The sequence below is a fragment of the Anomalospiza imberbis genome, chromosome 5 (assembly GCF_031753505.1).
Source record: "Anomalospiza imberbis isolate Cuckoo-Finch-1a 21T00152 chromosome 5, ASM3175350v1, whole genome shotgun sequence".
Lineage (NCBI taxonomy): Eukaryota > Metazoa > Chordata > Aves > Passeriformes > Viduidae > Anomalospiza > Anomalospiza imberbis.
In genome coordinates, this window is record NC_089685.1 from 33,960,230 (window position 1) to 33,975,494 (window position 15,265).

The 15,265-nt window shown below is 38.0% G+C and overlaps 1 protein-coding gene across 1 annotated transcript; it reads right to left on the bottom strand.

The window, feature by feature from the left end:
* Positions 1-1,480: 1,480 nt before the first annotated feature.
* Positions 1,481-5,833, bottom strand: IFNG (interferon gamma). The gene is made up of 4 exons (XM_068192001.1): positions 5,673-5,833; positions 3,660-3,728; positions 3,148-3,327; positions 1,481-2,490 (listed from the first exon to the last, which is right to left on the bottom strand). Exons 1-4 carry the CDS (start codon positions 5,793-5,795, stop codon positions 2,365-2,367), a joined length of 498 nt encoding a protein of 165 aa, XP_068048102.1. The 5' UTR covers positions 5,796-5,833; the 3' UTR covers positions 1,481-2,364.
* Positions 5,834-15,265: the final 9,432 nt, after the last annotated feature.

Consider the following 15,265-nt stretch of genomic DNA (forward strand, 5'->3'; position numbering starts at 1 on the left):
TAAATTCAAGAAAGAGAGTATTAATTCACTCAGGAGTGGTGGGGAAACACACTGTCTCCCTGCCAATGACTAATGAAATGTAAACTCTTCTGTTAGGTTTTTCATTTTTCCTTCTCTTCTCTTCTCTTCTCTTCTCTTCTCTTCTCTTCTCTTCTCTTCTCTTCTCTTCTCTTCTCTTCTCTTCTCTTCTCTTCTCTTCTCTTCTCTTCTCTTCTCTTCTCTTCTCTTCTCTTCTCTTCTCTTCCCTTCCCTTCTCTTCTCTTCCCTTCCCTTCCCTTCCCTTCCCTTCCCTTCCCTTCCCTTCCCTTCCCTTCCCTTCCCTTCCCTTCCCTTCCCTTCCCTTCCCTTCCCTTCCCTTCCCTTCCCTTCCCTTCCCTTCCCTTCCCTTCCCTTCCCTTCCCTTCCCTTCCCTTCCCTTCCCTTCCCTTCCCTTCCCTTCCCTTCCCTTCTCTTCTCTATTTTCTTTAATTTCTTTTTAATTTTCTTTTTTTTTTCTTTGTGTGTGGGTTTTTTTGTTTGGTTGAGGGTTTTTTGTTGCTGTTTGTTTGTGGTTTTTTTCAATAAGACTTGCTGCACTTGGCTGTGTATCCCCAAAGGAGAGTTAGTCTCCTTTAATAGCTCATGAAAGAGCATGAGCACGGAAAGACACATTGTCAACATTAAATGCTTACTGAGGCTTCTCATGCTTAGTCCTTGAAGTGGAGAAATCCTACAGGAGGAACTTCACTTGCATCTTGCATGCATATGCATGTCTGTGATGAATATAAACAAGAACAGCTGTTTCCTTCAAAATCAGTTGGAGTCTCCAGGATCACAGTCACTTGTTATGGCTGTCAAATGTGGATATGAATTAAGGTATCTTGAACAGCAGGAGACAGCTGAGCCCATGGGAGTAGGAATAGCTGCAACAATTACAGCTAACCTTGTAGGACTTACTGCAACTAAACTTCAGGCATAATGTGATGCTATTTCTGGATTTTATGGATTTAGTCAATGCTCAGGGAGTAGTTAGAAGTCTTATGCTGGCAGGAATGCAAAGAAAAATCTGCCCCATTCCCAGTCAGTTCAGCCAGCCTACCCCCAGAAAATTTCCATGGTAGAGCCCTGAGGAACCGAGAATTCAGAAACCTGTGAGACCTGCCCAAGCTGCCCCATTCCTCCAGCTTACAGCACTTGCAGAGACCCCAGCAGACAGCCTGAGCTCAGTCTGGGCTCTGTAACTTTGACATGCAGAGAAATTTGAGAGTGTTTTTTATCTTAGATCAGAATAACAACAAATTTCAAATTATCAGTGCCTTCCCACAAGCAAAATTATGTTTTCTCAAACAGATACAAGAAAACCTTGAGAATTTTAGACTCTTCTACCATATTTCTTTAAAAATATGGAGGAAACAAAATACGTTTTATATGTCTGGGCAGGACTGACCTTTGTGAAAATGTAGAACAAAATTAGAGTTTTACTTTTCACATAGATGATGGTGAATAAACATGAAAACACACTTTTAAAATTTATCTATTTATTTATTTATTTAAAATTCAAATTTCAAAAAATCTCTATTGAAAAATCCAAACTTTTTAATAATATTCCAGTGCAAAAATATAGTCCTTGAGATAAAATCTTCCATACTATTACCTCCAAATAAATTAAATTACAACAGACACATTTGAGTGGTTCAGTACAAAAAAAAAAAAACAAGAGAAATTTTTAAAATCTGAGAGTTTAAGTTAAGTCAGTGCAATACAGTTAGTCACATTCTCCTGAGATATTAAGTGGACTGCCCTCCTGGTAACGTCAGTGCATAATAACAATAATAATAATAATAATAATAGGAACCAGCAATTAACCATTAGTCCTCTAGTTCAGAAATTTTCTTCAACATTTGCTTATCTTTAAGCATGTCAACTTGCTTGATTTGGATTTAGATATGTTTAGTATTAAGCAGACATAAATACGTTTTTCCTGAAAGGAGTAACTTCCTCATACTGGTGCTTGTATCTCCATGCCAAATAGATGAGCCTAATCTCATAACATCCCTCTCTCAAGACAGCACCAGATGGAAAGCTGGGTACCATTATAATGTCATTTCAAGATTTCCATAAGGAACCTGGGTAAACATTGTCTCATTCTCTGTTTTCAGGTCAACAACATATAACAAATAGACAGGATTTTAAGACAAAGTTATTTCTTATATAATATTAGGGAGTATAAATACTTTTATTAGTATTTCTTTATAAATAATTACTTAAGACACTTAAATATTAATAAATAAATGTATAAAAATCAATAGAAAGATTGAAATTTAAAAAAATCTTGTCCCAACAAGATTTGCTCAGTAGCTCAGTGCAGAAGATCATAAGATGGCATTAGCATTTGCACAGCCTCTGAAACTGGCTTCTTTTTCTTTTGTGAGAACTTGAGGTATCCCCCAGTTTTTGTAAGACGCTAAACAGCTCATTTACAGCCTTGCGCTGAACTTTCAAGTCACTCATCTGTAATAAGCAAAAAACAAATGGAACAAAAGTCATGCCAAGAGCTATAATTGTTTACTGACCACAACACATGGGCTACCCTGCTACCAGGGTAAAACAGATGGACATCTGCTGTTTTCAATTCCCTACTACCTAATTCCCATAGCAAAGAGCCACTGTGTCACAGATTTTTGTTTTCCACTTTCTGTGCTACTTTGCAACCTGCCACAGAGCAGCCACACTCTGTGAAACAGAGCTACCCTGCAGTTAAAAGCAGTGACTGTGCTGGGGCATTGTCTGCAGACCTCTGAGGAGGTCGATGGTGTGTGCCACTGGCACAAGCACCATAAGCCAAGTGCTCCCACAGCCACAGAGCATTCCATAGCCAGGCACAACTTTCCCAACCAATTTCTATACCACAAAGGGCTGTGTCAGTGGCAGCTCTGGTGTACAGACTGTGTGACAGCGCTGCCAGCACCTCCGTGTCAGATTGCAGCAAAACTCAGCACTACCCCTCACTGTAGACCCTGCAGCTGGAAATATTTGGTTTTTCAGCATGAACTGAGCTCCACAGGGATTAACATATAGGTTACTGAAGCGTTATTAGCTTAAATCACATTCAAATCACAACTGGAAAATATAATGCCACAAGCTTTGGAGGAAAAGGAAGAGCCTTACCTGAAGTTTTGTCAGGTCCTTGAGATCTTCTATCTTCTTTGAGCCATCAGAAAGGCTTTCTTTCAGAGTATGGAGCTCCTCAGCTATGTTCCTGACATGAGCCTTTGACTTGTCAGTGTTTTCAAGCATTTTCAAGTACATGGAAATAATCTGACTCAGGATGATCCTTTTTTCATTTCTCTGTTGAAAAGTATAATAAAAAAGAAGGGTCTGTGAGTGCCCATCAGCAGGGAAAGGAAGGAAGGAAGATAAAACACAGCATACAGAGGTTCTCTGATGCTTGAAACAAAATGATAACAAAGATGTTGCAACTCATCTCCTGGGCTTGACCATAGCTCTAGGTCAGTTCATGGTGTGGCATAAAGTTTTTTATGGGGATTTTTGACTAATTTCCAAGCTATCAAAAGAACTCTGCTCTGTTCATTCTACTGCAGCTGATTATGCTAGTTCTGGGAGCTGCTTTGTACCAAAAAAGTGCCTGAGATGCTTCATAATATCTGGTTTTGACTCACCTCTGTCCAGCTTGACAGCCTTTCCGTAAAAATAGGTCCACCATCAGCTACATCGGAATGACTTGAGTTCTGCAAAAAAGAGCAACATAAACAATATTTATCACAAGGCAAATTTGTGTTCTTTATTCAAATGAGCATCAATATTCAGATTTTTGCTCATCTGGGCTATAGCTATCCCAATGCTTTCACTTCTCTAACCACCAAGTCCCATTGCTTGGCTGTCTGGTATCAGAAATGGTATTAGTCCTTTTTTCAATGTCTTCTCCTGCTACAACTCATCTGAATAGAGATGTTTAACACATCTATTTTCCCAAATGCTCCCTGTAAGTTTTGCTATTGACAGATGAAAATAAAAGCTCATAAGCACAGCAACTGGCTAGAAAATCATTAGGTCTGATCTTGGTATGTTTTCTGGTAAGTCAAAGTCCAGCAGTTTGTAATCTGTGACCCTAAATTCATACAGTCTCAGTAAAATGTCATATGGAACAAGAATGAGTTGTTTTTAGAATGAAACTATAATTTGCAGAACTGGAGAATATCCCAGTAGCCCACACTCAGGTATGGGGATATGCAAGATTAGTGGGCTACTGAGAGGCTCACAGGGATGGAGTTTAACCATCAGATGTTGGCAACAGGTTCTAGGAAAAAAAGAGCAATGAAACTCTCCTACTAAGGAAAGACAAACTGCATCATTTCCTCTTCTGTGTGTCTTTTTTTTTTCCTTTTTGTATACAACAGTGTCTATTTCCTTTTTTTTTTTTTTTTTTTTTTTTTTTTTGGTCTGCTCAGTAATTTAAACACAGTGAGTGCAAAAAGAAAACTTGCAGTCTGACAGGAGCCTCCTAGGCTGATTGGCTCCCCATGATGAGCACACTACCAAACTGATTTTTTTTCTACTTCTGAAAGGTGGGGAGTACTTGTTATGGACCAAAGTTTTAATGTCAGTGCAAAAAGATCACTATGGCTCAGGATCTCTTCCACAGAGTTTATATATTCTAGTAAGACTCTCCCTGGTCTATGCTAATCACAAATTTAAGACATAATGCCACTTTTACAGCCAGTTTCCTGCAAACACTGAAGTATCACACTAGTCTACCACTTCAGGTTCTCTGACTACTGAATTTCAACTGTCATTTGCACAAAGTTATGACAAAGCCATGGAAAAGTCAGAGCTGAAAAGACTGTCGCAGTTGTTGCATTGCATTTAGAGGGGGAAAACACCAACAAAAATATTTTGAAAATAAAATATGTCAATTAAAAGTGACTCTATTGTAGATCTGCTGTCTCTGTGACTAATCCCTGCTGAATTCAGCTGTGTACTGCTTTAATGCCTCCCAGATGAAGATTGGTGAATTAACATTACAGTTATCAAGTTACCAAAATTCTATTTGACAAGAAAGAATATCCTGCCAGATTACATTCCCATGCCAGATCACAGTCACACATGTGAAGTAAAATGACTAGAGGATGCAAAAGAATAAGAAGTAGAAATCACCTTTGAGTAACACACTACTACAACTTAAAATAAGTGGCAAAAGCATTTGTTAAAGCAAAAGTTCATCTCTAATTTTTTTATATTGCTAACTAGTACTAAATCTCCCATTGACATTGCTAACATAAAATTTAAAAAGTCAGTAAATTACATCTAGTTAGAACTGAATAAAGATTAATATATTCACCATAAATTGCATTAAGATTTCTTGTTACAAAGTGTTCCATGTAATCAAGGCTGAGTTGAGCTAGAAGAAGCTATTGTGAAAGAAACATCCTTAAAACAAATGCAAATTACTACAGTAACTATAACTATTGAAAAACTGAATCAAGTAAATGAAAGAACTTAGTAAAACAAAAAAAAAATCCATATTCTTGTTTAAAAAAAGTATGATCAAAAAATTATTTCCATGATTACCCTCTGTTGGTACATATTGAGTATGTCAAGCAGTGCTCGAGTTTGGACTATATTTAAAGCACAAGCAGCAAGAGAAGAGAAATGCAGTAGAAGACTGTACTTACAAAATCAGCTTTCAGTTTGTCTATATCATTTTGAAGTTGAAGAAGATTCAATCTATTTTCAGCATGTCCAAAAGAAATCATGATGACAGACAGAACAAACAAGCTGTAGGTTTGGAAAGCCATTTTCTTTATGATGGTTCAGTTAAACTGCTCAGATCAGTCAGATTAAGTTTAGTCCTGCTCAGATTCAGAGCAGGACTAAGAGCAGAGAGCTTCAGCTTCTAATAGTTAAATCTATTAGAAGCAAGTAGACGACTGAACTTCATCATCCTGTCAGTGGTATTTATACCTGGTCTTGATTTTTTTTTATTTCATCATCATAGGCTGTGTATATTTAGACAAGATAGTGTTAGATAACAACCCATCGTTTTTTGGCTAATCAAGGGAATCCCTCGAAAGCGTCTTTGTTAAAGCATGGTCCTGGAAAAATTTTCAGTGGTTCATCAATGGGTAACGTTTACGTGGCAGACTATGAAGTTTCATTTACACGTGGTTGGGGAAAAGGGGGAAATTACGGTACTGGTCGAGGAATATGCATTGTGGCTCAAACCTATTCTTACACACCATCTGAAAAAAAATCTTATCTTGTGGTTAAAGGGTCAGTGCAACAGTCAACTCATTTCTGGTATTCTTTTAAAGTAACCACTGAGTTTGCCATGGCGTTCTATGCAGACACTTAGAGATTTAAACATTCCTTCTGCTGCTTTGTGAAACACACTCCTTTCCATGTTCTAAAGTGAACTTTTGCTTCTTTTGCATTCTTTACCTCCAGATTCAGAATAAGATGAACAAGTTGCCAGCGTGAATGCAATGATATATCATATTAAATTCCTCTATGCTTGTCTACTGTCTGTGGGAGCAGAGTATTTAGTACTTAGGACACTCATTTCTGCTTGGCAATTATTAAAATTCCCCACCTGCCATTACACTTGCACTAATGTGTGTAGAATATGGAAAGAGAAGGACACAGATGAAAACAAGCCCTATTGAAGAAGACAGGGTGATCTCCAAGTGCATACAGACCCTGAAACAACTCCATTGAAGATAGCTGGGAAAAACATTTTTGTATAGGAACTGAACTCTGCTTGATGGATATAGTGGGAAAAGAGCTTGTTCTGAGAAATCTTATGAAGAAATCAGATAATTTTAGACTGCAGTACATTAATGGAGGGTAGGTAGGAGCCTACAAAGGAAAGAAATAAGGAAGGGGCCCATAGGGAAAAGAAAAGAGAAAGAATCAGGAAGAGGGCACTTGTGGGCTCAGTTCACACAGGCTGCAATGGAAGAAGTCTGTAGTTCATCAGAAACAGATGAAAATTAAAGTGGTTCCAAACAGGTAAGATTAGAACTCTCCATCTCAACCCCATATGACTATTTGGATATTCCTTGGAAGAAACTCTCCCTTTTCCCAGAAGCTCCTTCCATCTCAGCTAATGACCACGAATGCCATCAAATCTTTTTCATTTGCCGCTTGAAAGAGGACGTCCATCTGTGGAATAGACCTAGACTACTACTACCAGGGAAATTGTCATTTTTCAGGAAGAACCAAATTTCACCAACAATGGTAGGCCCAAAAGCTGCATGCAAGAATTCCCTGGGAACAGCAGCATAGACAGATGGGACACATCTCACAACAAACATGGTACTGCACAAAAATTTGTGCTGTAATCTGCTTGAGGTGGTAACATGATTCAATGCACATCTTTGATTTAGTTTAAGAAGTTAAAACTGATTAAGTAATAACTTAATTGCTGGAAGTGTTGACATGAAGGCAAGGTAATAGTGCTATTCAAGGATGCTTCAAAGCACTGTAAACAAATGCAAAGTTAACATGCCCACCCATGGTGGAGAGGTTAGACTAGATGATCTTCAAAAGTCCCTTCCAACTCAAACCATTTTTATTTGGTGTTTCTGTGCCAAAAATTACAATCATAAAATCATTTTGTTTGGAAAACGAAGGTCATTGAGTGCAACCTCTAACCTAGCACTACCATTACTGAGTCCACCATTAAACCATGTTCACAAACACCACATTCACATGCCTTTTAATGGAGGTTCCACCAAAATTCAAAGTGGACTCAGAATTCAAAGTGAATTCACAAATGCCAGCACACTGAACAAACCCATTGATTGAAACATCTGGTTTGCTATGTCAAGAAAGCACAAGGATATGGTATGGCTCAGATAAATGTAGTCTCATACACACAGGAAGATCAAGCATATTTTACAAGATGGGGACACCTACTGAGGTTCATTGACTGGCCATGAGTCAACAGAGCGATTTTTTGGCAAAATTTTAGAAAGCACATGTGAAGTGGGAGAGTGAAAATGATTCCTGTTACCTATGGCACTCTTTATGCAGTCAGAGACATACAACTGGAAGAGGGACTGAATCATGAAGCCCAGATTTTGCCATTACACATTCTAATTTGAACAGTGCTTTTGGGCTGAATTACCTAGAGAGAAAAGAAGACCTGAAAGAAGGAAGTTTGGGAAAGATTCTTTATTCAACCAGCTCAGTCTTCCTAATGCATTAAGAACAAATCACAACACAGTTGAACACAACTAACATCTGTAATTTTCCAGCCAAGCAGATGTAATTCCAAGAAGTGAACTATTAAGTCAGGAATACTGCCTTCTACAGAGAACTATTTGCCCAGAATGACTGCTGGGTTAGGCTGCCCTGTTAAACTTGTCAGACACACATCTCATCCATAGCAAGCTGTGCCACTCAGATGATCTCCCTTTGGTCTCACATTACAATTACTCTTCTAAGAATAGCAGGAGGATAAAGTATCGGAAAAAAAGGATTTTGCCAACTCACGTTTTGTCAGTACTTATAATTGTTATAGTTTTGGTGGGTTACTTGGCTAATTTGATCACAAAATCTCCTCACACTTCAGAGAAGGCCGCTTGCCAAGCATCCAATTTTGCAGGTAAGAAAAAAGAAGCACAGAGCAATGGGATGATTCATGACCATTCAGTCTCTGAGAAAGGCAAATCTAGGAACACAAATAGGGTCTTCTAGTCCCATTGTAGTGCTTTGCCCACAGTGCAGTACTACAAGTATTTTATCATAGACTGAGACAAGAAATTAAGCAAAAAGCAAAGAAAAAAGCCATGACATCTGTCTCTGTTATGGTATCTTCTGAGTGCAGGTCTGAATTTTAGGTACACTCTTCTGCCTGTGGAGGCTAGAATCAAATATTTTACTAACCTCCACATTCAAATTATCCCATGAAGTGTTGAATGTTCTGTGGTAAATCATCAGCTGCACTGAAATGTATTTTAATACAGAAATATAGTACCCCTTTTCCAAATTCCTTACATTTTAATAAATGATGCCACATTAAGGTTGACATACTAGTCTCATAATATTCTCTTCTGTTGACACACAGTATCATGTCTCCAAATCATTCTGAAATTAGGCAACAGCCCACAGCAGGTGGTTAGAACATGAGGGTCCTGTGTCTCTTCCAGCCATTTTGCTTCCCATTCTGCCCACAATTTATGAACCAGATCACCATTGTCCAGTGTGTGTCTTGTTGCTCAAGAGCTGTGAATAGTCAGGTTTGTGAGGAAGACCTAGATTCAGATGGTTCCCCTGCACTGCCTGCCCTGAGAACCAACATCATTACAAACAACGCAGGAGGTACCCTGAAAATCACTGCCCTTTCCGAGACACCTAAAAGCATGCCTTTTTTTATTTGTGTTCTTTAGCAGATATCTGGGGAGTGCCTGCTGGGGTGGACTGAACACTCAACACTAACACAAGCTCTTTGTCTGAACACTTGTCCTAATCTAGTTGAAAGAGATGTCAGAATAGGATTGAAAAATCTTGTGCTGCATAGAATTGAAGTGGTCTTCTGTGAGACTCCATTGTCACAGCTGGATTTTCATCTGGTCCAAACGCAGAAGGAAATGAAACCAAGGCATTTTTTCATTTTGTTGCCTGGAAGTCATCTGATTCTTCATGCAAAGCAGAGGTTTCACACCCTTCTCTTCATACAACACCTTACACCAAATACCTGAATTTGCCCTTGCAAAGTCATGTCAGATTTCACTATGACCCCTGATTACAGCTTTTTCCCTTTCATTTTTTGTTTTATGCATACTCCTCAGAGTGCTGAGTGGTTTAGTGAGCAACTGCCCATGCCAGTTCAGCAGATCTCTGCCTTTCATTTCACTAAAACACAGTGGCTTTCTCTATTGTCACTGCCCCAGGAAAGCAGACCATGGTTGGAAAACCCTCTCTGAGCTGTCGTTCTGACCTTCTATCACACTTCACCTCTCAGCCTCCTTTTCTTAACAAAGCAGCAGAAATAATTCCTTTATTTCCTCCTTCACAGTGCTGGGGCGGTGAAGTGGGGGCTGTCACACTTGAGGGTGTTAAGTGATTAAACTTTGCCTACACATTGTACCAGTGCTATGTAATTACTAAACATTGTTATTCATGTTGCTATGATCTGCAACGTAGATGTCTTGATAATCAGGCTTCATGACTAAGGAGGACTTAAGGGAACTTAAAAGAAGCTGTGAGAGGGACTTTTTACAAGGACATGTAGTGATAGGACAGGGGGGATGGCTTCAGACTGTCAGAGGGAAGGGACTGTCAGAGGGATTATTCAGCATTAGGAATAAATTCTTTACTGTGAAGGTGGTGAGACAATGGAACATCACAGAGAGATGTTGTGGGTTCCCTGTTCCTGGAAGTGTTCAAGGCCAGGTTGGATGGGTCTCTGAGCAACCTGGTCTAGTGGAAGGTTCCCTGCCCATGTAGTTGGAACTACATGATCCTTAAAGTCTCTTCCAACCCAGACCTTTCTATGATCCTACAAATTTGCAACTGACCCTTAAAAACATATTGTAACACTGTCATTTTCCTTGCTAAAAAAACCAAAACCAACCAAACAAAAAAATAAGTAAGAACAAAACCCCAAAAACTCCCAAACCAATAAACAAATAAAAATCAAAACCAAACATCAAATAAAATAAAAAGAACCAACCTACCACTCTCCTACAGATAAGGATATGCCTATACATCATAGAGGATATAATTGGCTACTCCTTCTGACCACTGGATCTCTGTGATTTAGAGGATGTTTCCAGTGATCAGTAAGGATAATGTTGTTGATACTTTGTTTTATATGATGCCTTGAGAGGCTACCTATAACAGAGGCTAGACAAGTTAAAGGAATAATGTGGGTATTTATTAAAAGGCCTTCAAAGGATACTCCTTGGGCAGTACAAGAGCCTGGCCATGGCTACACCCAAGATGGACAATGGGTCATGAGTTTTTACACTTTTATAAGTTTTGGTCCATTTACATACTGGGGTTAATTGTCCAATTACAGCTTCAGGTTTTGAAGTCCCATCCTCCCAGATTGCTCTCCTCAATTCACTGTTGTTTACACTTTTTGGGCCTGAAGCTGCGATGGTGTCCTTTGTTCTCACACTCGAAAAGGATTGTTTTGTCTAACTAAACTGTGAAGAGATCTTGCTAACACTTTATATGAAGTTCAGAGTTATATATTAATGCAGTACAGAATCTGGAAAATATGAAAGCTAAAACTTAAGGCATCAATAAGACAAAATTTCAGGGTAGAGGGAAGTTCTAAAATGCTCAAAATTAACTGTTTTTAAATTTTCTAAACAAAATTTCAGCCCATTCCAGGGATGGGGTAAGCACATTTCTTTCTCTCTTAGGATTTTTTTTTATAGAGCAGCACAGAGGAAAGAAAGAGAAAACAATTTCTATTTCTGTTCCTTGTTTTTCCCATGTGGAGTGTGTTCAGAGAATTGTTTACCTGGGGTGATTGCTTGATTAGATTCTGGTGAGGATTGTTTGAGACTGGTGGCCAGTCAGATCCACCTGTGTCTGGACTGTCGAGAGAGGATCACGAGTTGGACTTTAGTTAGATACAGTAGTTAGAACAAGTTTGTAGTTTTAGTATCTCCTTTAAATACTATATTAATGTATTATGATATAGTTATAATAAAGAAATCATTCAGTCTTCTAAACTAGAATCAAACATCATCATTTCTTCCCATCGCGTTCACGTGCATTACAATACAGGGACACTTTGCAGTGCTGGAATAGAGAGTTGGAAAACAAGTTTGTACAATCTGAAATATGACAGAAGGAAGGCCTTTGGCCTCCATTACGTACTCCTGTATGCATGTAAATGCAGACAGGAAAAATCATATTATTGATTCCTCTTTCCTCTCAAAAATTTCTCATACACATTAACTGTTGAATCTTCTGAAGAAAGGGAAGGAAGAAGAAACTAACACTCAAGGGTGATAGACATCTAGAGGGACAGACATCTAAATAGATAATGAGCTGATGGGTACAATTTAGATTAGAGCATAAGTTCAAAACCATTAAAATCTTGATATGTTGACTCACACAAGACTCGTGTTTCATACTTTCCTTCAGTTTTTAATTTGGTAACCCCATGCAGGAATTCCCCACCAAACACTAATGATTCCTTTCTGAATTAGCAACAGGAAATAATTACCCCTCATGGTGTGAGTACTCATCTATCCTGTAAGTAAGAGTCTAAGCTTTTGCTTTGCCCAAGAAGAAGAGGATAGCCAGGAATAGCTGTGCTGGGCTGGCCTTTCTCACACAATATGGTGGACTTTATGGAAATTCTTAACTGTATCACTATCAGCTCTGTATTGTCTGAGCACTCCAGTAATAACACAATATAAATATTCAGGACTCGTGTTAAAATAATTTTCTGGAGATGATAACAAATATTTTCCTGAGAACATCTGTCCTCATTGACAGCTGTTCATATCCCTGTTTCTAAAATCAACATAATTCTCTCTTCGTTTTCTTTTCCTTGAAAGACTGTTGAACTGAAGAATATTAGGAATTCTGAGCCTGGAAGGAGAGACCTAAAACACACGTTTTCTCATTGTTAATTCTGCATGGACTGCAATATGCAGTGGAGATCAAAGTTTTCTTCTTGTTTCTTATGCCATATTTCAAGTTGGTATAAACTGGTATTCCAGCTTTCCAAAAAAACACAGTCTGCATGTACGAATGGTTTGGAAACTATAAGGTACTCATGAGAGCTAACCATGAGAAAGTCAGGTGAAATTCCAAAGTATTCTTTTTCTTGTATTAAAATATAGAAAGAATTGTGGCAATGTAGCAGACCGTGATGGACAAACGTGGTGTACATTTTTACTCTGTATTCCTACTGTGTGGAATTTTTCCACATATCCAAATTCTGATGGAAATCTATTGCCTATAAAATAGAAGAAAATTCTAAATCTTATTCAATTTTCATTTCAGTCCATATCAATGGAAAAGCACCAAAACTGGTGGCACAGCAGCAGTCTAAATGATGGCTTGTGTAAAACCTCCTGTGCTACAACCATGGAGTGTCTACAGGTTTTTCTACATATAATCTTCCATTTTCACCCTCTCTTCTTCATTCTTCCAAGAGGAATAAAACATTTGAAAGCTTTCTGTTTTCCTTTGGAGGTACTTCCCATTATGAGCATTATATCCTGTGTATGACAGTATTTATTTCCACTTAAAAGCACCAGCTTCCTGTTTTACATGATTTCATGAATCTTGGGATATGTTTTAGTGTTTTGGGGTTGGGATTTTTTTTCCAATCACTTTTTAATCAGTATGGTTGCAGGGAAAGGACAGAAAACATGGACTTCTAAAAGCAGAATAAAGCAAATAGGAAAACATATTATTTACAGACAATTGTTTCAAAGTTTTTTCCTAATATTTTTTAAATACTTTTGCCTAGGCTTTTTAGACATTAGCACCGACAACATTCATGTTGTTGATTTTTAATGTTAGGCAGGCAATGGTGTCTATCCCATGCTAACAGTGCAAAATACTGATTTCAGATAAGGCATTTTGCGCCTTGGTGGATGTGAAGCATTCTAGAAAATAAAGATATATTTTATTAAATTAGTTCTCCCCAAAGTGATTTTCCAAGGTTTTTTAATTCTTCTGCTCCTTCCAGTTTGGGATATTCTATGATTCTGTGATGCTCTAATATCCCTGCTCTTCATAAGACCAGCATGCTAATATTATGATAACATTCTCCACAAATACTTCCATTAGTTTCAAGGTAATATTTTAATTCACTTTGAGAGAGCTAATTCATGGAGAAAGCAATTCCACCGTAATTTGGCCTGTGTTCTGTGGTTTTGACTTTCTGATATTTCCTGTAAATATATATGTATACATCTACTGTTGCTGTACGGTACTGACAGAAAAAATGTCATGTTTTGCTCACAGTGTCTTTCCCCAATTCCCAGTAAATGGATTCATGTTTTGCTCTATACTTCAACTCTCCATACAGAGACATCTGCTATTTTCTGTCCGTTATTCAGTTTCATTTTCATAGGATCAGATCCACCTTCAAAAGAAGCAAAAAATCTACCAGAACTTCTACATCAAAGTATCTGTGATAATGGCCTAAGGCTCTTTTTCAGAAGGACTATGTCATTTTTAAAGAGAGAAGACCAAAGGATGCTAGTCTGGAACCAATTGTTGGTTTCTATATGTGCTAGGTCAATCCATTCAGGGATTTCCATTAAAAACCATTTGGTGAAACCTCACAAAATAGCATGGAGTGGACTGAAAATTCATTGCAGATTGATAACAACCTAATATTTTTCATACATTCTTAATACTATATCAAAATAGGACTTTTTAGACTATCAACCTGTCAGTGAGCCAGTCCTGCTCGTCTACCTCCCATTATACTTATAGAATTTTCTCCACATATTGGGATTTTTTTCCTTCTCCTTACAGTGATTTTCTCTGCTGCTCACTTTTATTTGCATTGGAGCTTTTTAATCTATTTTTTTAATCTAATTTTTAATTAGGAATTCAAGTCCATTTGAGTTTTCATTTTACAGTTGCATTTTTTTCCATAGTGTAAGTACTTTATCTTACAGACATATTTACTGTTAGTAATTAATGCATATAAATTCAGAAGTATACAGTAGTGAAAGACACCTTGCTTTGATTTTTATTGAATATTCTCAGCTGAAATGTCAGCATTTGGGGGAAAAATCTGATCATTTTCTCATTATCGCTTACACAATAATCGCTAATTATCACCTATGTGCATGGAAACACAAGTGTGTAGGTGTGGGCACATGTTGGAGGTTAAGTCAATGATCTGTTTCAAACATCAGTAAGAAAATATCCATTAAATGTTTCAAACCAGCCTCGAGAGTGGACATTTTCTGTCATAATCATTTGGAAACCTCCACAGGACGTTTCTTAGAAGAAATCTACTACGTGGTGCATTTTCCTCTAAAACAATCCAGGAGACAGTTTGGTGGGGATTCCCCTCACCTGACAATCTCTTTAGTGCCATTCATAATTGTGTGACTAAGCAAGCTAGTCATCTTTACTTACAGAGAAAAAGCAAATCAGTACACAGATTTGGTCCTACCTGTTTCTGTCCAGCCTCCAGGACACATATGAGAATGCCAAAGTCAAGCTTACAAGAAATTCATCCACAGATAACATTTTACTTAGAATTGGACTTCTTGAGAGGAGTTTACTTGCAATCATTTTTCAGTTAGATTCAGAA

Coding starts and splice junctions, on each gene's coding strand:
- IFNG (XM_068192001.1), bottom strand. CDS start 5,795: ATGGCTTTCCAAACCTACAGCTTGTTTGTTCTGTCTGTCATCATGATT. Junction 3,729..5,672: donor ACAAACTGAAAGCTGATTTT/GTAAGTACAGTC, acceptor TCTTTTTTGCAG/AACTCAAGTCATTCCGATGT. Junction 2,491..3,147: donor AGGACCTGACAAAACTTCAG/GTAAGGCTCTTC, acceptor TGCTTATTACAG/ATGAGTGACTTGAAAGTTCA.